Consider the following 25,533-nt stretch of genomic DNA (forward strand, 5'->3'; position numbering starts at 1 on the left):
TTTTGACCACTGCGGACACATTCTTTGCAAGGCAGATGCTTCAGTCCAGGGGTCCCTAGACAATTCTTCTTCACAGGCATCAGGGCTTCACCCTGCTTTGCAGACCATCAGTACTAACATCTCCCTCACTTCACTTTCTCAAATTGTTATTTCTTGTTTGTGATGATTTAGCAGAAATCAGGGTGGATTAAAAAAAAAATCAATGATTTTTTTTTTTAAATTTAAATCCGATTTTTTTGATAAAATGTTTTGAGGTAAAAACCTATGTAAAGATATCTTAATTAAAACTATCTTTGAGCTATAATGTATCTCATCATGGAATAGGGATGATAAATTCTAATTATATAGTATGAGACAATATATTCATGTAATATTTAAGAAAAGTTTTGTAAATGAGTTCCAATCGTTCATGGATTAGGGACCCAATATTATGGGGTTCCAGGGGCTTCTGTATAGAAAGATTAGCCTAAATAACCTATCTACCCAATGAGACTCGGTGCGCAATCTAGAAGATACCACCAGAGATGCTGAGTTTTGCAGTTCTCAAACGGTGGATTTGTCTCCAGAGATAATATGCTTGTTAACAGCAAAAATGTTTTTAAATAAATAAATATAGAGAGGTGAGAAATAACAGACCTCAACCCTATTGTCCCTCTGCACATTTGTGTACACAGAGTCAATCCCTTACCTCTCTCTAAAATAGGATGATCAGACAGCAAGTGTGAAAAATCAGGATGGGGGTGGGGGTTAATAGGAGCCTATATAAGAAAAAGATCCCAAAATCAGGACATCTGGTCACACTACTCTAAAAGGGCAACGTTTCAAAAAGGTCAATGAATAGAAGATTGTTGGGGGCGGAATAGATCTGAACAAGGAGAAGAAGTCTGGGGATAAATGTGAGAAGGGAGGGACAGGCAGTAGAAACAAAAGTGAAACTATTTGAATAGCATATTCCAGAAATCTTGAGGTCTTTCTGAGTGTAGCCTTCACTGATTTGAAATCTACCATACCATTCTCTCACTAGAAGGGAAAACCTATAATTGCAGCAGGCTGTAAAAGAGACCCAGTTTGGGAATATTTTAATGAAGTTCCTCTACCTGTGGGTAAGACAGGCATGTGTGCAAAATGCAGAAAGTGCAACAAAGAAATGCAAGGCCTCGTGCCCGAATGAAACATCATGAGAAGTGTTCCCTCTCAGTAGGAAGCCATGTTGAAGATGATGAAAGGAACATGTCTGAACCTGCAGGATCTTCAGGTTGGTAAACTTTTTTATTTCATACTTCTTTCTTAAGGACTGCCTGTCTTCCTTCTAGACTATTCTTGAATTCTCATGTTTAAGCAAAAAATATAGTTGTTACTCTATGGTACTATCATTTTAGATGCAGTTGTGATAAAAAATAAATAGCTGAAATAGGCAGATCTTCCTTTTACAATTTCACCTTTAAAGTAGTAGAGTGTCAGTAAATGCAATGAGTAATACTAAATGAGCAGTATGGTAATAATAATTAAATAACTCCATTGACTTATTTTGTTTCAGAGAATCCATCCTCAACATACAGGATTCTGAAGACTATCCAGCTTCAAGATCACCATCATTTTCTATAGTTTCAGAGTTATCTGCCAATGATAGTGTTTCAGTCACATCATGTATGTCACGTAGCCACTGTATATCACCTGTAGAGCACACACACACAAAAAATCTCAATCCCTCCAGAAACAACAATAGATAAATTTGTGATAAGAACCAGCAGATTACAAAAAGAGGTAATTGATGAAAAAATTGCCCAGTTTGTTTATGCAACAAACTCTCCTTTCCGTATGATTGAGAACCCACATTTCATTAACATGGTTCAGTCATTAAGACCAGGATACAGGCCACCCATCAGAGCAGATGTCTCAGGCAAATTGCTGGATAAAGTGTATGAAAGAGAAATTGAGCAGCTCCCATTGGCCTGGAGCAGCGGCCACTGGGAGCCGCGATCAGCCGAACCTGCAGACGCGGCAGGTACACAAACTGGCCCGGCCTGCCAGGGGCTTTCCCTGCACGAGCAGCGGAACAAGTTTGGGAACCACTGCTCTAGGGGGTAAAATTGTTAACCTGAGTCTTGATGGGTGGAGCAATGTCCACAATGATCCTGTTGTATGTGCTTGTTTGACAACAGAAGAAGGGAATGTCTTCCTTACAGAAACAATTGATACATCAGGAAATGCACACACAGCAGAATACTTACATGAAGTAGCAGTAACAGCTATAACAAACTGTGAAAAAAAATTCAAATGTCTAGTACGCAGCTTGGTCACAGACAATGCTGCAAATGTATCCAAGATGAGAAGAAATTTAGAAGAGAGTGAAGGGAGTCCCAAGCGAATAACTTATGGTTGCAGTGCTCATTTGAAGCACCTCCTAGCGTCAGACTTCAGTGTTCTAGAAATAAAGGCTAATGTTGTTGAAATTGCAAAATACTTCCGTAACAACCACTTTGCAGCAGCTGCTCTGAAAAACGTGGGAGGAACCAAGCTAACTCTCCCACAAGATGTGCGATGGAACTCAGTAGTGGACTGTTTTGAGCACTATATCACAAACTGGTCTAATCTGATGACAGTTTGTGAACAAAATTGTAAAAAAAAATAGATGGCACTGTCACAGCCAAAAGTTCTCAACATTGGGCATAAGAGAAATGTTGAACACATGCAGAGTACCCTGAAGCCTATTTCTGTAGCCTTGAACAAAATGCAGGGAAATAGCTGTTTTATTGCTGACGCTGTTGAAATCTGGAAGGAACTGAGTGAGATCTTAAAAAGAGAAATACGCAATGACCGAGTTAAATTACAAGCACTAAAAAAACCGAATGGGACAAGCACAATCTCCAGCTCATTTTCTTGCAAATATTCTCAATACTCGGTACCAGGGTCAAACCTTAACTGCTGAAGAAGAGGAGTTGGCTATGACATGGACATCCAGCAATCATCCCTCCATAATATCAACTATAATAAACTTCAGAGCTAAGGGTGAACCACTCAAGAAATATATTTTTGCTGATGATGTTTTAAAGAAAGTCACACCAGTGAACTGGGGGAAGTCACTTAAGCACTTGGATTCAGAGACTGTTGAAGTGATAATCTCACTTTTTTAAGAGCAGTAGCTTCTTCTGCCAGTGTAGAAAGTATATTTTCTTCCTTTGGACTAATTCATTCCAAATTGCAAAATCGTTTGGGACCTGAAAAAGCAGGAAACTGTGTTTTTCTTTTCCAGATTATGAACAAACAGGAAAATGAAGGTGAAAATGACTAGGTTAGGTGCAGAAGCTAATAGTTTAAGTTTCTCATGTTGACCTAGCTGACATAGTCAATTTAATTTTTGTGTTTTTTTTTTTTATATATATTTCATTTAACTATTTTAGTTAAAAAAAATTTAACGAAAACAAACTTGATTTTAAAAAACTTGAATGTTTAACTAAATTCAAAAATTCATAGGCTTGTTTTGTTAAAATATTATATGTTTGCTGTTGAAGAAAAAAATCCAGAATACATAATGTTTAGTTAAATAAAACAATTTAAATGTCTGTCTGGTGATGTTTTCCTCCTAATACAGCCTGGCAAGAAAATCCTCCAAATATTAATGACTAACCTGTTGAATTAGAGATATTTATGAAGTCATTGGGAGGTGAACTATCTTGGTAAATGAAATATCATTCATTTTCTGATATAGCTGTAAAACTAATCTGAAAAGTTTTCAAAATAAATCACTTTAAAAATGTATAGTGTGTACCTTCTAAAAATGAAGCCTACATCTCTCTCTGAGTTGTGAAGAACAAGTATTAAGGTTGTAACAACCAACAAGAATGCACTTTTATGTAGAAATCAGTCATTAAATTGAGTCCTGACTAGTGATTTAAATCATGATTTAAATCAATTTGATTTAATTAAATCCACCCTGGAAGATGATACGAGAAAGATTTTTTCACCATTCTTTCTTTAATGAAGATAGTAATCAATCTGACCCACCCTAGTAATTAATACCTGCTTGAACCTGTTTAATGAGGATGCAGTGCCAGCATGGTATCTAGCCAGCTTATGCAAAAGTTAAGCCATTTTTATTTCTAGTGAGACTTTTGCATATTAAGATGTTTCTCTGGAACTAACAGGTCTCTACAGCTTTGAAAGAACACTTCCCAATGCTTCCTCTTGGGTAAGCACATCAGTTCCAGAAGCCCTTTCACACTGGAAAGCAACCTACTTGTGACCAATTAATAGACTTTTCATTCAAAACCTATTTGAAAAGAATCTGTTAATCTTAAAATGACAAAACTTTGGGCCAAGTTCTGTTCTCAGATGTCCATTTATAGCTTCCACTGACTACAGTTGGAGCTGTATACATGCAAGATTTGGCCTTAAATCTGTACTCATTGAAAGATGTTCTACAAAATAAAAATTGTAAAAATATGTTGTGAAATGTAACACAATGGTAAAGTTATGTACTTTATACCTCAAACCACTAAGAGAATTCCACACAAGTTTACCTTGATTTAATTTATATTGGATTTTAAAGCAACTTTATAGTCTCCTTATTCCTCTTCCAATTTAAAAAAAAAAAAGAAGTATTCTAGTTGTCTCTGGCACTGCAGGATGCTGTGATGTCATCTATAAAATGCTACAATGCAACATTGAACAGGCTCAGCTAGTGGGTGGGTTTTTTGTTTGTTTGTTTTGGGGGAGGAGTGAGATTGGTTTATTTTAGTATAGTGCATGGTTCTGATTTAATTTTGGTTTGTATACCAAGTGCATATTAAAATTTAAAAGTGTTTTCTTTAAAAGAGGGGCATTTAGGAACATAATTAAAATTCTCATTTTTTAACAGACATTCACAATACCCTAAATTGCTAGAACTGGGTAAAAATGACATTTTGCCCCCCTTACTGAGATTAATATATTATATCCCTGTCAGTCAACTGAATTCAAAAACAAGAATAATTTCCTTCTGCATTTCCTTCAGCTATAAAAATAAACATGCACAGAATTAACAATAGCTTTATTGCACGGTTTGAGCGTCACATTTAAATATAGAAGATTTTATAAACCCTTTTCTTGACTTGCCCACAATTTCTAAGCTGAGCATGAAAAGGGAGGTTATGACTAAGCTATGCAATGATGCCACAAAATGAAAGACTCCCTTATTTTAACAGTACTGACATGAGACATTGCCTTAACGATGTTTTCAGGATTATAGTTGAGATGGCACAAGTGGGAAACTAGGCTAATGTGAAATTCACCTCAATAAAGAGGGTGCTGCACAAGGCCCTAAGTGGTACTTGATTCCCAGTTCAGCTCTTTACATGAGTCTCATGAAATGTGCAGGGCATTGTACAGATCCTCTGTAATGAGGTGAAGGAGTTAAAACTCACCATAATCGGCAGGTCTGAAATTTAGATTTTTGAAAACACTGAAACTATGAGAAAAAAAGAATACATGGATATTGCTCTTTAAAAATACTTGTTTCTTGTGCCAGTCTGAAAAACACACACATTCTTATCTCATTTACATTGGTGTACTACAATCTCATGACCATCAATGGAGCTACACCAGAATTACACCAGTGTAAATGATAATAGATGCTGGTTCTCATTCTCTCTATAAATGAGGAAGTCCCCAAGCAGTATGGTATGTTAAGAACACCAAAAACACATGAAAGTAGTAACTAAATGAGAAATTTGTCATTAACATAAGTAATATGCAAATGTTAGTGCAAAAGTGCTGGCAAAGTGGCACTTGAAGATGTTGCTTTGAAAACCGTTTGTAGAAATAATAAGAAATAAGCCTGCTATGGGTCAGATAGAAAGTGTAACCCTAATGTGTTAATACACTGAAACTACTTAAATGAATAATTTATAAATTATTAAACTGTTAATTAATAAACAAACAATTTAAGTGCCATAACTTTTTATGAGCTTACTAGTGGTAAGTGCAACTGTTAAATGAACTGCTATTTAATGAAGATAATACATTAGGAAATAAACATTTCTCCTTATTAATGGTGACATTTACCCCAGGGCCCATACAAGGTCTTCTGTGCTGCCTAAGCCATGTATGATCCTTGCACTGGGGAGAAAGGAGAGGTACTGAGCTCCCATGTAGGGGGCACGAGAAGTTGTGATTGTATTCCAGTTCCATGACATTCATCTCTCATGTGCACATACACTCAGAAGCACAGATGTGAATTTCATTCTCCTGATCTCTATTTAGTTCCCTGCACAACACCAGTGTAGTCAGACTTGATGCAGGAAGCTTGAATTTCAACCCATGGGCTAAATTTTGCCCTCAGATATATACCAGGAATGCCCATTTTTTGCCAGCTTAATCCAGGAACAGATTTTGACCCCTTAGTGTTCTGTTAAATCATTGATTCAAATGATTTAACATTTTGCCTAATCAAAATTGATTACGAGATTATTGTCAGGTCCTGACAAGGTACAAGAAACTACCTTTTTTCAGACTACAAAAGTAATCATCTCATCCGATATTATGCCCAACAGACATGAGTGTACGTCTGCTCTGTCCCAGCAAACCATGACACTTTAGCACTTCAGGAGCATTCTAATTCTTCCTTTTTATAAGTTATGGCCTTTTCTGGAAAATATTTATATGCAGTCTGAATGACCAGTGGAAAATGCCAAGGCATTGGGATTTCAATTTCTGGAACACTGGGGTAAACAATTTGTTTTCAATCAAATATTTGTGTATACTGCACTTTGTAAAACTCTTATTATTATATGTTCAAAGTATAAAATATAAGAAGGGCCATTAAGCAGGCAGCGTTCTCTTCCTGCTCTGAAAAGAGTAAAAACACTCAGAATACCGATAAACAGGGGTTTGGTTTGTTTTTTTTAAAGAATTAAATGTTAAAAGAGTACTAGATTATTCAATGGTAACGTGCATTACAAGATCTCTTTCCCATTTATTTTATGATGTCACAGAAATTTCAACTTTCTGTAAAATGTAGTACTGGTGATTTGTTTTGTACCGAGTTAGAGGGATTAAAGGATTTAATGGCTGGCAGGAAATGAGGGAAGGATTAGACAGATGTAAAAGGAAGTTGGGGCTTTTCTCACAGAGGAGGGTTTGGCTGATGGTGATAGTGAGTCACGTAGCTTTGATCACTGAGGTAAAGGTAGAAAGAACATTTCTCTCATTTACTCCCCTCACAGAAGTTTCATTTAGGCCTCAATCCTTCAACACACTGAGCAGCCCCCCGGAGAAGCTGAACACACCTAAGGCCAATATTTAGGCACCACTGGCATTCACAAAACCACTGCTCAGCTGCCACCTAAGCCTGGAAGCGCCTGAAGTTTCCACTGGTAAAGTCCCATAGGAGCCTAAATTTTTGCCACTGGGCCGGGACATAGCCACCTAAATTCTGACAGCACTGAGTTGCTCAGCACTTAACTCATGCCAAAACCCCAGCAGGATTCACAAGCTACCGTAGGTGTCTCTCCTACCCTGATTAGCTTGCCTGCAGGGCTGGATCCAGTAGGCATGCTCTGAGCACACTTAACATGAAAGATGGGGGAAGGAGGTAGAGGGGCCCTCTTTTACCCAATAGTCCAGAGGGTTAGAGCACTCACTCAGGGTATGGGATATTGGGATTCAAATCCCTATGTGCCTAATGTGGAACAGAGATTCAAATCTAGGTCTTCCCCCACCTCGGCGAGTGCCTAGTCACTGAGCTATAGAGTCATTCTCACCATCTCTCTCTGGCCCCAGGAATATTTAGTTATACAAAGTGGAACAGCTTCAACACCAGGAGAGGCTGGGGAGCCCCTCCCCTTAATATCCTATAGCGCAGTGATCAGGACACTCTCCTGGGAGATCAGAGACCAGGGTACAATTCCCACCTCCACATCAGACAGAGAAGATTTGAACTTAGTCTGCCATATCCTAGGTGAATGCACTGACCAGGGGGCTCTTGAATAAAGGGGTGGGGGAGAGATGGATACCACTGCCACTTCCTCCTCCTCTCTACACAAAGAGCATAAGCCAGGCCAGTCCCTCACTTCTGGAGAGGGTTCACGGCTGTGAATCCCAAGTAGAGAGAAGTACCTCCCTCTGACCCAGATTTAGGCCACATCTCTTCTCCTCAGCCTTTCTTTCTGGCTAGTTTAGGCAGCTCCCCACTCAGCATGCTGGCTTCTATTCATCCCTTTTTTAAGGGCCCAACTCTTCCCAGGCACTGTATGGGGTGCTTTGGCACCTAACTTAGTGTTAGGTGTTCTACTACGCAGCAGGGTACCTAACCTAATACAAGTTAGCCATAACATCAAGCACTACAAAGCATACATCCCACTTATGAATCTAGCCCTGAAAGTGCAAGACCCTTATTACAAATAATCACACTTGGTTACAGAACTTATTTCTTCCTTCTTGCAAAGGAGGCTTTGCTCAGAGTTTTGCTGTCACAGACAGATATGATTGTTTGCATGAAGTGGAATCTGCTGATGGAAATAATGAAGATTTGCCTTGGATATATTGTGCAAAAGTAACAGTTTCTATGTATGAATCTTTGGATAGTGAAAACTAGCAGTTACACAGCTCTCTAATCAGTGTTCAGTATTAACGTCAAACAGCAGCACTGTTATTTCACCTATAGACATCCCAGAAAATATTCTATCACACAAGATCCAGCTGTTCCTCTTGGGATGATGCACTCCTTATTGAAGAAAGACTCCCCATTACTGAAGTTACTGCAGTCATTTATATATGCCTTTTCCGACTTCAGTGGGAGTTTTTCCTTGAGTAAAGAAAGTGGAACTGAATCCTTGACCTCCTCCAACTAGTGGTTTCATACCTCAAGCTAGAAAAATGACTAACTAGTTTCTTAATTGATCTCTCCTTGCGATCCAACAAATCAAGATAATGGTTATTTGTTCACCTTTCAGCAAAACAACAAATGAAAGTGCCATGCCCCTCCCAAGCTCTTATTTTTTGTTCACAGTATAAATTAGGATTCACAGAAGCAGTTTCTCTCAGCTATTTTTAGTTTGCTAAAGTAATCGTTATTTTGGATTTATCCTTAAGACAACATTATTAGTGGCAGGTTGCTTTCTGTTAAACTGACATTGTACTGTTTTGCATTTTACTTGTTTAATGCACAACAATGTAGTTATGAATATAATGCCATTAACCACGTTGGATTAAGACAAAATACAGTATGAAAGTCCTTTCTAGATTCCCATTCTTAAATTAATCATTTAGTGCATTTTAAAAGCATAAATAGATTTAACAGCTATTAAAATATGAAAAAAGCATGTCATTTACAAACATATATTGCTTCTAGACTTACTGGCAAGCAATCCAACTCCACTTGCAAGGGATCCAATCCAAGCAGTCTTTCCTTTCCCTTCTCCAAAAGTATCCAGCCATTCTAGATACAAGACTCCAACTGCTAACGGAGACCCATAACAGAAGAACTGAGTAAAGAAGGAAACAAGGACAATCACCCAGCCCCATCCACCATCTGGCGACTTCAGCAATACCATTTTCTAGTGCCGGCTCTGTACAAAGCAGAGAACAAACAAAACATACAACTAAAAATATGAATTAGTCCAACATTTCTCAAATGTGGCCACCATGGCTTTATGTGGCCACCAGGGGCTTTTCATGTGGCCACGGGAGCCTCCTGGGTGGTGATGAGGAGAGGCAAAGCATAGACTCCTCCCCCTCCCTTCTTGTTGCTCCTGGATGCTCTGCCCTGCACCGCCTCTGGAGAGAGGGGCACAACACTGCAGGAGAAAGGTGACTTCTTGATCCACACTGGGAGGAGAGGGTGTGGGTGGCAGGCTCCAGCGATGGGACTTCAGGAACCTGACCACGCGGCCCCGGGGTCCGACCGTGGGGCAGTGGTTGTTGATCCACCCACCCCAGGCTCTGGCCATGTGGCCCTGGACTCCAGCTGCGGGGCTTCAGCCTCCAGCCCCTGGTTCCAGCTGCATGGCAGCAAGTCCTGGCTCCTGGCTCCAGTAGCAGGTGCTGGCCACAGGCACCGACCCCCAGCCCCAGGGCAGCGAGCTCCAAGCATGGGGCTTTGGGCACCAACTCCTGGGTCTGGCCATGGAGTTTCATTCGGCCTGTGGCTCCCCAGTTCCGGCCATGCAGTGGCAGACGCTGGCCCCAGGCTCCAGCCACACAGTCCTAGCCCCTGGTGCTGATCCCTTGCCCCAGTTGCACAGCAGCAGGCACCGACCCGCAATTGTGTTCCCAGGCTCCGGCCATGACGGGAGCTGGTCCTGGGTGCTGACCCCTGGCCTGGCTGCGCAGCAGCAAGCGCTGGCTCCAGCCACACAGCAGCAGCGCTGACTCCTGGCTCCAGTCACACACTCCTGGACTCCGGCACCCAGCTCCAGGCTCTGGCCGCATGGAGGCAGGCACTAGCCCTGGGCGCTGACCCACAGCTCCAGCTGCATGGCAGCAGGCTCCGGTGCCTGGCTCCAGCCACGCAGTTCCTGTCTCCAGCTCTGGGGTCTGATCACGGGCACTGAGCCCTGGCTGCATGGCAACAGACACCAGGCCCTGGCTCTGGCCATGCAACAGCAGTGCTCATCACCCACCCCCATTATCCCTGGCCCTCGCTGCCTCCCACAGCCCTGTATCCATCTCCCCCCTTTTCCCCAGGACCCTGCTGCCTTCCTGGTCTCACATCCATCTCCCCCCTTTCTCCCATGGCCCTCTGCTGCCTCCCCCTTCGCCCCCCACCTCCATCCAGGGCTTAATGGGTTCTGGGGCTTGCTGAGAAAAGTGATATTAACAATTATGCAAGTATCACTTTTCACAGCAGATTGACTAGCTATCTGTGAAAAGTGATACTTGTATGTTTGTCAATATCACTTTTCATAGCCTCCCAGGTAGCTATTAAGTGGGCTGTGATATTAACATATATAATGTCTCACAGCAAGCCTCAGCACCCACTAAGCCCTGCATGGGGGAGGGGGGGTGGCGGTGAAGGGGAAGGCAGCATAATTTTTGTTATTCAATTTACCAAAAAACCCTACAAATATACATTACAATGATGTGGATGTGAATCTGTGCATATTTAATTATTTTTCCTAAAGTTAATTGAGTATTTTAGGAAAAAAGTAGTGCGGCCACCAGTAAGAGTTGGTGGCTGCACTCTGAGGCCACCAAAAAATTTGTTGCGAGAACCCCTGAACTAGTCTACACTTGCTAACACAATCATTTGATTCTTGTAACCAAAAGTATTATTTACACATAGAGCTGAACTTGTCAAAACAAAAACAAAACAAAACAAAAAAACAAAAATCCACACAGCACAAAGGTTCTTGGACAGTAACCAAGCAACACTGCACAGGAACAAAACACTCCTTGGCATTTCTTATAAAACATGCACAAGATGTAACAATACATGAAATGTCAGTGATAAGCCATTATATTTATTTTTATATATATACCATACACACACACACAAACTTACATCACTTAACTTTTTTTTTATTGCTCCATCTGGAGGTGCCTTAGTTACCATGAGTCCAATTGTACAGGGCTCAAAAGGAGGGGAAAATTAATAAAGATAAAACTGCTCCAAAAACAACATAAAATAGCTTTCTACAAATAAAAATGTCACAGATTTGAATCTATTATCTTGGGGCTAGAAATGAGTACAAGGTCCTTATGGAAAGTGGGGTAATTTGCTTTCCAGTGGTGCAGAGTTCACTTTTTAATCCATGCAACACCACAAAGTATTAGACACAAACGATACTTATGTATACAAAGCCTGTCGTGCAGCCCCAGACTGAATCTTGCCCACCCTAGACCTCAGAAGGTGTTATTGTGTGGGAGGGAGATTCCGTATTTGGGGCAGAAGTAACAGTAGAACTGGAAACAGCTCTCTGCTCATTCCTGCAGACGAAATGACATCTAGGGCACTAGAACTACCAAAACCACCACCTTAAGCTTATTGCTTTTATATGCTTTGGGAGCCTCAACCAGCAGGTGTAAGTTTCCTAAATTGCACATAAATACTGTATGTACCTGAAAAACTTGATATAAACTTATTTAATATAAGTTTCCTAAGCAGGAGGGGTGCCAGGGTTTTTGGTGCCCTAGGCGGGGGTCCTTCCGCGCTCCCGGTCGTCGCTGGCAATTCTGCGGCAGGGAGGTCCTTCTGCGCTCCCGGTCTTCGGGGCACTTCGGGGCGGGTCCCGGAGTGAGTGAAGGACCCGCCGCAGAATTGCCGCCAAAGACCCGGAGCACGGAAGGACCCCCCGCCGCCGAATTGCCGCCGAGGGTGGCAAAATGCCGCCCCCCCTCCCAAATCCTGGTGCCCTAGGCGACTGCCTAGGTCGCCTAAATGGAAGCGCCGGCCCTGTTCCTAAGACCTCCATCAGAGCTGCCACACTATGCAGAGGTCTTAAGATGCACATCACTAATGAGTATTTTGGGAAGGGTATATCTGACTTGTATGGGCTTCCTGAACTCCAGAGAGCTAACTATACATTTAGCAGCCCTGTGAGATTCCTAATGTAGAAAAACTCCTTTTAGTAACGGATTGCCCACAGCTGACCAAAAGCACAATCCATCCTTCCCTAGACCAACAAGTATAAAATTCGGAGTTTCCAGGCCAAGCTATTTTAGAGTCATGAAGAGTCAACAGATAAATCACTACAGAGGTGACTAGGAGAAGTAATGTGTCCCAGTGGATAGTACACAGGACTGGTATGCAGGAAGCCCAGCTTCTAATCCTTCCACACGTGACCTTGGGCAAGTCACTTCGCTAGTCTGTGCTTCAGTTTCCCTATTGTAAAATGGTCATAATGATACTGACCTCCTTTGTAAAGTGATTTCAGATCTATGTGCAAACTGTCTAAGTAGAACTGGGTATTAAGTTTAAATCACTGGGAAGAAGGTGCTGTGATAGTGCTATAGTGAGAAACAAAAACAGCAGCAGAGAAGTAACTTAGAGCATGTCTGCAAATCAAGCAACATAGGGAATATATACTTTTTCTTCTCCATTAAAATTCAAAGATATTTTACAAAAATAATAGACAGACAAAATTTAAATGCTCAGAATTGCATACCTCTTAAGTGAAAATTCAATTAAGAAATACATTATGGAAAGCTCACAAGACAAAAAGTCAATATCATTTTTACAGATGTTCATTACTGAGACATGGAAAATGGTGGGAATAGAGATGCAATTGATTTAAGAAGTACACTTACAGAAGATGGTCTAGACTCCTTCAACCTTCTAGAATATATTACTCCAGTTCCACTTGGTAATTCTACCTGTGGGGAAAATATTAAATAAAAAGTTCTTCAGCACAAACAGCCGACAGCTAGCATAGTAAAACAAATATGAAAGTCTGATCTCTTGGTGAAGGCTTGATCCTTTTTTTAAAAAACACTACTAGGAACTTCAAAACTTATTAGAGTGGAGAAATACTGACCCTCTCTTGATCAATTAGGGGCTGACAGCAACCTTGGACCCAAGAAGAGAAAAATACAGGCCTACAAACATAAAACAAACTTTGACCACTCTAGGGCTCTTTAGAAATGATTTACAGGGTTATAAGACGACAGACTGTCTTAAGAATATATTACTATCAGTTATAAATCAAGGGCTTTTTTCTTTTTATTTTCTAAGTTTCTCTCATAATTTATTGTTAGTAAGTGTCTCTTGATGTGTTAGCTGCTATCAACTCTGTATTATTTGTATGCAGATGTGTTATCATATAATTGCAGTTTTGATCAACAGCATTTAAAAATAGACACATTTTCTGTAGTCAGAACCCTTCAAACTATATAAAATGGTACCTTCTCATTTCTGCCAAAGATTACACACACAACTACTGAAGGGTTTGCAGAATTCTTCTTGTATTAAAATACCATCTATGATTTGCATTTTTGTGCTCAACATGAATAGATATAAACTGTTCAGGAAGGACAGGCAGGGCAGAAAAGGTGGGGGAGTTGCACTGTATGTAAGAAATGAGTATGACTGCTCAGAGCTCCAGTATGAAAATCTGCAGAAAAACCTGAGAGACTCTGGATTAAGTTTAGAAGTGTGAGCAACAAGGGTGATGTCATGGTCGGAGTCTGCTATAGACCACCAGATCAGGGGGATGAGGTGGACAGGTTTTCTTCCGGCAACTAGCAAAAGTTACTAGATTGCAGGCCCTGGTTCTCATGGGAGACTTTAATCACCCTGATATCTGCTGGGAGAGCAATACAGCAGTGCACAGACAATTCAGGAAGTTTTTGGAAAGTGTAGGGGACAACTTCCTGGTGCAAGTGCTGGAGGAACCAGCTAGGGGCAGAGCTCTTCTAGACCTGCTGCTCACAAACCGGGAAGAATTAATAGGGGAAGCGAAAGTGGATGGGAACCTTGGAGGCAGTGACCATGAGATGGTCGAGTTCAGGATCCTGACACAGGGAAGAAAGGAGACCAGCAGAATACGGACCCAGGATTTCAGAAAAGCAGACTTTGACTCCCTCAGGGAACTGATGGGCAGGATCCCCTGGGAGAATAACATGAGAGGGAAAGGAGTCCAGGAGAGCTGGCTGTATTTTAAAGAATACTTATTGAGGTTGCAGGAAAAAAATATCCCAATGTGTAGAAAGAACAGTAAATATGGCAGGCGACCAGCTTGGCTTAACAGTGAAATCCTTGCTGATCTTAAACGCAAAAAAAGCTTACAAGAAGTGGAAGATTGGAAAAATGACCAGGGAGGGGTATAAAAATATTGCTCAGGCATGCAGGAGTGAAATCAGGAAGGCCAAATCACACTTGGAGTTGCAGCTAGCAAGAGATGTTAAGAGTAACAAGAAGGGTTTCTTCAGGTATGTTAGCAACAAGAAGAAAGTCAAGGAAAGTGTGGGCCCCTTACTGAATGAGGGAGGCAACCTAGTGATCGAGGATGTGGAAAAAGCTAATGTACTCAATGCTTTTTTTGTCTTGGTCTTCACAAACAAGGTCAGCTCCCAGACTGCTGCACTGGGCAGCACAGTATGGGGAGGAGGTGACCAGCCCTCTGTGGAGAAAGAAGTGGTTCGGGACTATTTAGAAAAACTGGACGAGCACAAGTCCATGGGGCTGGATGCGCTGCATCCGAGGGTGCTAAAGGAGTTGGCAGATGTAATTGCAGAGCCATTGGCCATTATCTTCGAAAACTCATGGCAATCAGGGGAGGTCCCGGATGACTGGAAAAAGGCTAATGTAGTGCCCATCTTTTAAAAAGGGAAGGAGGAGGATCCGGGGAACTACATGCCAGTCAGCATCACCTCAGTCCCTGGAAAAATCATGGAGCAGGTCCTCAAGGAATCAATTCTGAAGCACTTAGAGGAGAGGAAAGTGATCAGGAACAGTCAGCATGGATTCACGAAGGGCAAGTCATGCCTGACTAACCTAATTGCCTTCTATGAGGAGATAACTGGCTCTGTGGATGAGGGGAAAGCAGTGGATGTGTTATTCCTTGACTTTAGCAAAGTTTTTGATACGGTCTCGCACAGTATTCTTGCCAGCAAGTTAAAGAAGTATGGGCTGGATGAATGGACTATAAGGTGGATAGAAAGCTGGCTAGATCGTCAGGCTCAATGGGTAGTGATCAACGGCTCCATGTCTAGTTGATAGCTGTTTTCAAGCGGAGTGCCCCAAGAGTGGGTCCTGGGGCCGGTTTTGTTCAATATCTTCATTCATGATCTGGAGGATGGCGTGGACTGCACTCTCAGAAAGTTTGCAGATGACACTAAACTGGGAGGAGTGGTAGATACGCTGGAGGGTAGAGATAGGATACAGAGGGACCTAGACAAATTAGAGGATTGGGCCAAAAGAAACCTGATGAGGTTCAACAAGGACAAGTGCAGAGTCCTGCACTTAGGACGGAAGAATCCCATGCACTGCTACAGACTAGGGACCGAAGCAGCTCTGCAGAAAAGGACCTAGGGGGTACAGTGGACGAGAAGCTGGATATGAATCCACAATGTGCCCTTGTTGCCAAGAAGGCTAATGGCATTTTGGGCTGTATACAGCAGATCGAGAGACGTGATCATTCCCCTCTATTTGACATTGGTGAGGCCTCACCTGGAGTACTGTGTCCAGTTTTGGGCCCCACACTACAAGAAGGATGTGGAAAAATTGGAAAGAGTCCAGCGGAGGGCAACAAAAATAAGTCATGTGCTCCAGCCCCCCCAATCATGAGGAGAGGCTGAGGGAACGGGGATTGTTTAGTCTGCAGAAGAGAAGAATGAGGGGGGATTTGATAGCTGCTTTCAACTATCTGAAAGAGGGTTCCAAAGAGGATGGATCTAGACTGTTCTCAGTGGTAGCAGATGTCAGAACAAGGAGTAATGGTCTCAAGTTGCAGTGGGGGAGGTTTAGGTTGGATATTAGGAAAAACTTTTTCACTAGGAGGGTGGTGAAGCACTGGAATGGGTTACCTAGGGAGGTGGTGGAATCTCCTTCCTTGGAGGTTTTTAAGGTCAGGCTTGACAAAGCCCTGGCTGGGATGATTTAGTTGGGAATTGGTCCTGCTTTGAGCAGGGGGTTGGACTAGATGACCTCCTGAGGTCCTTCCAACCCTGATATTCTATGAAAGTGGTGCATATTGCAATATTTTCAAGAAAGACTACTTTGCAGACACAAACAAAACAGGGAAGTTCTCAGAAAACTAATAAAATACTAAAAGTGGTGATTGCACTTAAAATATGGTTAAAATATTTATTCTGCTATGTTCTCTAACAATTCATGCCACAAAATATTTTTCTATGATGAATATTTTTCTCTACATTTTAGCTGCAGCGTCAAGCCTTTAATTTCTATTGTGTTGAAGCTCAGAAACTTGGCATACAGGCTCAGCAAAAATTGTTTAAATCAGTTGTTCTTGTTCCAGACATTAAAGAAAAAAAATGTCTTGGTCACAAATATTTTGTCATGCTCTAATTGAAAATGGGGGGGTGGGGAGATTAAAAATCTGGATTAGATACTCATCTGGACTAAATCTGCATAACTCCAGTGACTTCAATGCAACTATGCCAATTTATACCAGCTGACAATTTAGCTTGATACACTTTGGAAACACTTACTTTGCACTGTGAAGATATTTTTTGCTTTATTTTGGTAATTAAAATTAAAGGTACTTAATATAGGCACATTATTCTTTTTCCTAAACATATCTTTTACATTGCAATTAACATTAAATCCTATAAACTGATATCCGTGAAAGCGTACATCCTATCATTTACATAATAGTTCCATTTACATATCAGATTTTCTTTACTAATAAGACAAAGATATTATATTGATTTACTATTTTTACCAAGCACAATCAAAGCCTCTAGCAAACTTTATTATGCCATAGTCACAAGCTGAAAATTTCCATTGATAAGCCTGATTTTGTCCTCATACTAAAATACTTGAGTCATTTCTACTTTAAATTTTGTGTTTTCTACGCAACAGATTTTTTTGGTATCTGATTTGAGGTAATCTGGACACACCATTTTTGAGATAGAGATCTTAGAAAAAAAAAGAGATGTTAGATGTAACTGCCAAACTTTAAAAAAACAGCTTGTTCAAGAAACTTCAAATGTAATTTATTTGAAAGGTCTTGCTGAGATCAAGAGCACAGGACTAACTTTAACGAGTGTGCAGCCATACTTGAGAAGTTACTCATGGTTGAATTGGAATCAGAATGTTTCATTGGGCTCCAGCAGACTTTTAATGAATGCCAAATGACACACAGACACCTATTTTTTTTAATTAAGTCTTTGGTCCTTTTCCTTGGGGGGGAAAAAAAACAGCCTTCAAAGTCTAAACATATTAGCAGGAAGTTTGTCAGTGATTACTTTGAAAACAAAACTCTTCCTTGCCATTCTCACAAGCTGCACTCTTACCCGTTACACCCCAGCCACTGACAGCCAGATCTTTACCTCAATTACCAGTTGCTGGTATCTTCTCCAGTCATCACATTGTATAGATGGGGACAGCAACAATGGAATTTTCATTCTCAGTGCAGTGTCCTCAGATACCTACTCCTGCCTTCTGTGCTGTCAGGAGAAACCTAAGCCAGCAAAGGTTCCCTTCACTCTTCCTTGAGGAAATAAAGTCCCATTGACAGGAATGTATCTCCTGAAAACATTTCTGTGTGCTGGAAAGATTCCAGTAATAAGAACCCCCTGTGCCATACTTGGCAACAGCACTGGCGGGAAGAGGAAGTGACTGTCCATCACTTCCATGTCCCTGGCAGCAGTCTGGTCTCACTGAGGTTCTCTCAAAATCAGACATGGAAGCTGTTGTACTTCTTTGCTGATAGAATCTCCAATGCTTCCCTGAACAGGGCATGCTGTAATGTAATATTTAGAATCATGCATAGAAGACGCCAGTGAGAGCAGAATCTTCACCAGTACCTCCTTGTCTGGAGATCTGCTGCCTCCACCTGCATGGGAGGCCCTAAAGATTTTGTTGCTATTTGTCTTCAGCCCCAGCCCCATGCAGAATATACAAACACACACCACAAGCAAGGACAAGTAGTAGAATTTTCACAGCCACACATAGGAGGGTCAATGACATGTCTTGAGCCAAGACAGGGAAAAGATAATGGACCCTAGAAAAAGGGGACAGGAAACGCTTAAATAATGGGACCTCAGAAAAAGACTTAGAAATCATGGAAGTTATGACTTCCATGAATACCATTACTAGGGCCCTACCAAATTCACGGCCATGAAAAACGCGTCACGGATTGTGAAATCTGGTCTCCCCCCATGAAATCTGGTCTTTTGTGTGCTTTTATCCAATAGTATACAGATTTCACAGGGGAGACCAGTGTTTCTCAAATTGGGGGTCCTGACCCAAAAGGGAGTTGTGGGGGGGGGCACAAGGTTATTTTAGGGGGGGCAGTATTGCCATCCTTACTTCTATGCTGCCTTCAGAGCTGGGCAGCCGGAGACTGGCAGCTCTTGGCCGGGCGACCAGCTCTGAAGGCAGCACCCCACCAGCAGCACTGCAAAAATAATGGTGGCAATACCATACCATGCGAGCCTTACTTCTGCACTGCTGCCTTCAGAGCAGGGCTCTCAGTCAGCGGCTGCCACTATCTGGTCACCCAGCTCTGAAGGCAGCAGTGCAGAAGTAAGGGTGGCAAAACCATACCATGCCATCCTTACTTCTGCGCTGCTGCTAGCAGTGGCTCTTCCTTCAGAGCTGGGATTCCAGGCCCAGCCCGCAGCTGCCGCTCTCCAGCTGCCCAGCTCTGAAGGCAGCGCTGCCACTAGCAGCAGCTCAGAAGTAAGGATAGCAATACCACAACACCTCCTACAATAACCTTGTGACCCCCACACAACTCCTTTTTGGGTCAGGACCCCTACAATTACAGCACCATGAGATTCCAGATTTAAATAGCTGAAATCATGAAATTTATGATTTTTTAAATCCTATGATCATGAAATTGACCAAAATGGACTGTGAATTTGGTAGGGCCCTAACCATTACAAAAATTCTGCTGTCTATGCAATACAAGGATGCTTTGAGATTACAATGTATTACCATATGTACATATGGGAAGCAGGAAGGCAACAGCCAAAAGAGACAGAGTATCAGCATAAACCAGGGGTAAGCAACCTATGGCACAAAAGCCGGCACATGAGCTGATTTTCAGTGACACTCACACTGCCCAGGTCCTGGCCACCAGTCTGGGGAGCTCTGCATTTTAATTTAATTTTAAATGAAGTTACTTAAACATTTTAAAAACCTTATTTACTTTACATACAACAAGAGTTTAGTTATATATTATAGACTTATAGAAAGAGACCTTCTAAAAACGTTAAAATGTATTACTGGCACGCAAAACCTTAAATTAGAGTGAATAAATGAAGACTCGGCACACCACTTCTGAAAGGTTGCCGACCCCTGGCATAAACCATAACAGGCAGATGGACTCCTATTTCCCTAGTGACTCCTGTAGACCTATAGAGCTCCTAAACTCACCTTGGCTTCTCTCTCCCCTATCATCAGCTCAGAGTGCCTGAAATGTTTCCAAGCTCTACAGGAGTCACCAAACGCTGGCAGATCCTGCCGTCATTCTGGCTCCCTAGTCAGCTTCCTTGAGTTATTCATTCTCTAGCTTGATTTCCACAGCAGTTCTAGACTTGTCTCCCTGCTGCTTTTTTTTTTTTTTGTGTGGTTGTTGTTGGTTTGTTTTAAGTATGCAGCTGCTGCTAAAGCATTCCTAGAGTTTGTATCAGGCCCATTGTTTCAGCAGGCATAATAAGCAGATCTGCAGAGAATCAATATAAGAGTCAAAGTATGGAGTCTGTTTGAGTAGTGAAATGCTGAGGAACCAAGTCATGGAGCCTGGCTGGGAAGCAAAAAAGACCACACAAAATTAAGCTCCAGAGGGTTCCCTGGTTCCCTAGCTGCCTGAATATCAGTCATCTGCAGATGTTAGGACCCTGTAGGCTATCCTGCTCCCCGTCTCCCAAGGTATAAAAGCATTTTTTTAAATGTGTGTAATATACACAAAAAGAAAATTCATAGATTAAAAACGTTATTAAGATGGAATTAATGTTAGAAATACATCTCAGTAATTTAAGGATAAAAGAACAGTGCAATCATCAAAAAGCCATTAGAACAGAGGTGAGCAAACTACAGCCTGCAGGACCCTCCTGCCCAGCCCCTGAGCTCCTGGCCCCTCCCCTGCTCTTCCCCCTCCCCCGCAGACTCAGCGCGCCGTGCCGCCGGCGCAATGCTCTGGGCGGCCGGGCAGCGCAGGTGCAGCGCCGCGGCCTGACCCCGTGCTCTGTGCTGCGTGGTGGCGTGGCTGGCTCCAACCGGGCGGCATGGCTGTAGCGCCTCCAGCCACCAGTGCTCCAGGCAGCGCGGTAAGGGGGCAGGGACCAGGTGGGGTTGGATAGAGGACAGGGGAGTTCGGGGTGGTGGTCAGGGGGCAGGGGTGTGGATAGGGGTTGGGGCAGTCAGAGGGCAGGTTTGAATGGGTGCAGGGGTCCCAGGGGGCAGTCAGGAAGGAGAGGGGGGTTGGATGGGGTGGCGGGGGCAGTCAGGGGACAAGGAGCAGGGGGGTTGGACGGGTCCCGGGGAGGCCATCAGGGAATGGGGGGGTTGGATGGGGCAGGAGTCCCAGGGGGGGCATCGGGGGGCAAGAAGCAGGGAGGGAGGATGGAGGGAGATAGGGGGCAGGGGCCGGACCACGCCTGGCTGTTTGGTGAGGCACAGCCTCCCCTAACCGGCCCTCCATACAATTTCTGAAACACAATGCAGCCCTCAGGCCAAAAAGTTTGCCCACCCCTGCATTAGAAACTAAAAAAAACAGTGGATTTAAAAGAAATCCAATCACTTGAAAAGTATGGAAATACACAATTAAAGTGCTTAAACTACTGTATCTTAAACTTTACATTTAGAGGAATTAGCATCAGAATTTCCCATTATGTAAAACATTAACCTGGTAATCATAAATTTTAACAGCCACAGAAGAGACCCAAAGGAGAAAATGTTTCATAAAAGCTTTATGAAATCTACAGTTTGCTGTTGTGACATCTTACATTTGGAGACAAAACCAAGTTAGCAGAGGTTTAAAGTGCAATATTGAAAATGAGCAACACAGAGGACTGGTTTTGTAATTTGCCTCATCACAATGCTAACTTCATTTAATCCAGTGCTTTTATCTAGCTATATAAATATATATGAATGAACTTGGCCTATGGTAAGTGTGCATATGGTAGGTACATTAACTCTAAGCACAAGGATGCCTGTATGTGGAACATAGCATCTTAATCAAGGGAATAAAAACCTTCAATTTACTATTTGTCTAGCTACGAATTTGTAAAGTACATTATTTTCTGTTGACAGCATATGGCTGCAAAGGAAGCAGAGGTCAGCATAACAAGTTCATGATTAAAACTAAATCATTCCATGTTCGCAGGGCATTGGTACAGAGTTAAGAGAATACGAGTACCTTAGCTGTACATTTTCATACTTTCAAATGGTAGAAGTTTCTCTGAAGTTTTATTATAACTCTGAATTTCAAATTATTCCTTAATGACAACATTTTTGTAGTTTTTACTTTAAAGTTACTCATATGCACTTTCTACCTTCACTCCAGCTTACAATTTTTAAATTTAAACTTCCATAAATTTCACTATTTCCCCTCAATTTCTCTTTTCTGTACTTACCCCCTCCACTCTCTCTCTGCTTTCCCTTTGATAAGTAACCTCTGAGGTTCAAGAAAAAGTAAATAGTTTCTTCCACTATATTTTTCTGTAAAAGAAAATTATCACCAAATGAATCAAGGATTTTTACTCCAATTACCATATAATAATTTTCTTGCACAAACTACATCCACATAAAGAAGCATCAACATGTTCTTAGATGAGCTGACCTCAGATACATCAGTCTGCTAAGTATAACCAATTATAACTGTTTTCAAATTCTGATCACTCCACCAAAAAAAGTGAAAATAATTAACAGTCAGAAACAGGCTACTATTAAAAATAATTTTTGAAACCATATGTATTAAGAATGGTCCTTTGACTTCCTTTAATAGTAGATGTCAGTTGCAAAGGTCAAAAGCTGACAGCTGTAGCCTTACATATCAGAATCCATATCTGTTCCTTCTGTTGTTGGTTCTCTCAACAAGTGGGACCTGTCAGAGACCTGTGCTTTTCTATTAATTGATGCAATGTTTTATAGCCACCGATTCTCATGGTCTTCCTCCCCCAATACAAATCTTCCTCCTTGCTGGTATAGAGAGCAAAATTACATGACCTACCCCAAATCCAATTTTGGATGATAAATGTTTACACAAAGAGAGACACACCTAGAGATCATTAAAGCAAGTCTCCTCTCAGATTGCTTAGTTCCCAGATTCTTCTTGTCTACCTGTTCGGGATGTTACATCCCTAGTGTGACATCTTGGAAGAAAATGTTGTTGTTCAGTTCAGTCTGTCCCATTCAAGGATAAACAGAAACTAGACACTCCCTGTGCTCTTGGTTCCCCTACAGAGTGTTGAAAGATATTGAAATGAATTGGATTTTTTGCTGCACAAGTTTTGTAAAACATAATGCTTTCTATTTTCAGCCATCACTATCCAAGCAGAAGCAATTGTGAAATTGCTAAACACATTATTACTCCAAATCTAACACAGGTACAAATTCTTTATCATGCTGATTTAGGGCAGTAACATGTCAGTGTACAGTAAAAATACCATACTATTACTGTACTAATATATGCTACCTAGAAATAAGAAAATATATAAAAATAAAAATAATAATAATAGTCTACACTTTTGTAGCTTCTTGCATTAGAATGCTTAGCAATGCTTCAGAAACTTTAATGAAGTCTCATAGCCTCCCATGCAAGGGAAGAATTAAACCTAGTTTTATTACAGATTATGGAAAATCTCTATTGCAGTAGGGCCTGGACTGGGCTGGCCTCTACACACTATATGCAAGACATTATAAAAACATATCAGAAACGTCAGTCCTATAAGTAGGATAAACTGAGGCACTATGCTAGGAAATGCTTTACCCAAAGTCAAACACCAAGCTGGGGGCAGAACCAGCAACAGAATCCAGGGATCCTGAATCTTAAATTCCTTCTTCTAACTACTAGTGACTACTGCTTTCCCTATTTAGGGCATACTTTTACTGCACAAAAGCCCCTCAGATTATACTAGTAAAAGCCAATAGAAGAGAAGTTTACACCCGATCAACTGTGCAAAGACAGACTCCTTATGTCTGCATTTAACTTAAATCCAAAACACTACCTCAACAAGCGCTGTCATCGCCTCATCTCAACCCCCCAAACTCGAGGGCATCCGGAGTTTCGGCTCTTTCTCTGTCTCTTGTCGGCCAACCAGCAGCACTCCGGCTAGTGCACGCCGGGCTCTGACACTCACATGCTACCCGAGATGAACCGAGCACGGGGCGGCCGCCCTCAGCCACCCCTTGCCCTGTAAATGTTGGCAGTACAAGGAGTCACCCAGCGGGGCTCCGCTGGGGCAGACAGAAGAAGTCAGTGCGGCTGGGGCATCTGTGCCCGGCCTGGGCGGGCTGGCTCCGAGGCAGGGGTGGGCGCGCGCTCGGACAGGGGCTGCGGCCCCGACCCGGGGCTTGCTGCAGGGACTCGCGGAGCGGACCCGTCACCCCCTCCATGGGCTGCCCGGGAGCGCGCGAGGCTCCCGCCGCACAGCCCGCAGCGAGGCTCTGCAAGCCCCGGGCCGCCATCGCCGCTGCCTCGGGCACCGGCCCCACCCGCGTTACCTGCAGCCCCGCTGGGTGCAGCCAGCAGCGCATCGGGGACGCGGCGCAGCCCGGCACCGGCTGTGACAGCGGGGCCGCCGCCGCCTATTTATGGCCGTGGGCGAGCGGCTGCCGGCGCATTCAGGGCAGGGGCCGCTGCTGCGCGCGGGGCCGGACCCCGGGCCGGTCCGAACCGGTTGGAACTAAGGAGGAAGGCGGAGGCGGGCGGTAGGGGCGCTACAGCCGCCGCCGCCGCCCGCCCCGGGGCACCGAGAGCGGCCGGCGGGAGAGCCCTGTGCGGGGCTGAGCTCGTCGGCGGGGTGCGCCCCCGCCTGGTGTCCGTCTGCCCCCCGTGTCTCTTAGCCCCCCCCCGCTAGCCGCTGCCAAACCCCAGGCAACCGCTCGCTCGGCTGAGCCCGGGGGACGCGCTTCGGGGAGATGCCACTGGGTGACTCGGGCCCGCTCACCGGGCATTGCTCCCCCGCCTTACAGGTGGGAAACGGCCTCTAATGAACTCGCCCAGCTGTGAAGCTTCAGGCATCGAGAAAGTCTTGAATTGTTTCTAACACAACTACAACCACGGAACCCCTGCTGCCTAGGGGGCTGTAGGCTTCTGGGCGGATGACCAGATCTCCACCTATTATCAGGCCCACCCCGACTCTTAGCAGCGCTCTCTTATTTATGCAACTATACCACACACCCCTTCCCCCAATTAAAGTCCCTATTTTTCACACTTAGTGTTTGGTTACCCTAGCTCTTAGAGCCCCTTACAGCTCACTCCTGCAACAGGAAAAAGATGGTTACTTACCTCTCCTAACTGTTGTTCTTCAAGATGTGTTGTTCAGGTTGAGGGCCAGTTCCAGCTTTTCTGCCGCAGCAAGCTGCAAAAAAAAAAAGTGCCATTGGTGGCACTTCTGCGGCAGCTCAATCGCGCTGCTCCATTCTTAGGTGGCAGGTCCTTCACTCCCTCTCTTCCTCTTTGGCGGCAGCTCAAAGGGGAAGAGAGGGACTGAGGGATCCGCCACCGAATTCCAATCAAAGACCTGGAGGTGCCGCCCCGATACCGGACAGAATGCCGCCCCTTTGTATTGGCCGCCCCAAGCACCTGCTTCCTTCGCTGGTGCCTGGAGCCAGCCCTGTTCACATCCATTCCAATTAGGTGTGCGCACGTCACATGCACGGACATCAGAAACTTTTTCCCTTAACAGCTCCCATCAAGATGGCAGAGAAGCCCCCTAGAGTGTCTCCCTTATTGCGCTGTATATAGTACCCTGCTGGCCCGA

At 43.2% G+C, this 25,533-nt stretch overlaps 1 protein-coding gene across 14 annotated transcripts in view; it reads right to left on the minus strand.

Annotated features, from left to right (window-relative positions):
• SLC16A9 (solute carrier family 16 member 9) overlaps positions 1–25,296 on the minus strand; it is a 35,769-nt gene extending 10,473 nt beyond the window's left edge. Inside the window, exons 1-5 of one of the 14 annotated variants that reach the window (XM_065551864.1) lie at positions 24,272–24,560; positions 22,889–23,005; positions 22,183–22,267; positions 13,225–13,290; positions 9,335–9,545 (exon numbers count right to left, since the gene is read on the minus strand). In XM_065551864.1, coding sequence (XP_065407936.1) covers positions 9,335–9,530 — 196 coding nt within the window. In that variant the 5' untranslated portion in view covers positions 9,531–9,545; positions 13,225–13,290; positions 22,183–22,267; positions 22,889–23,005; positions 24,272–24,560. Of the gene's footprint in view, positions 1–9,334; positions 9,546–13,224; positions 13,291–13,451; positions 18,371–18,510; positions 18,831–19,981; positions 20,550–22,182; positions 22,268–22,826; positions 23,006–23,775; positions 24,235–24,271; positions 24,567–25,058 lie in introns of those variants that run through there. The other 13 variants (XM_065551863.1, XM_042854738.2, XM_065551865.1 and 10 more) reach the window with 13 other exon arrangements.
• Between the last annotated feature and the right edge of the window lie 237 nt (positions 25,297–25,533).

The sequence above is a fragment of the Chrysemys picta genome, chromosome 7 (assembly GCF_011386835.1).
Source record: "Chrysemys picta bellii isolate R12L10 chromosome 7, ASM1138683v2, whole genome shotgun sequence".
Lineage (NCBI taxonomy): Eukaryota > Metazoa > Chordata > Testudines > Emydidae > Chrysemys > Chrysemys picta.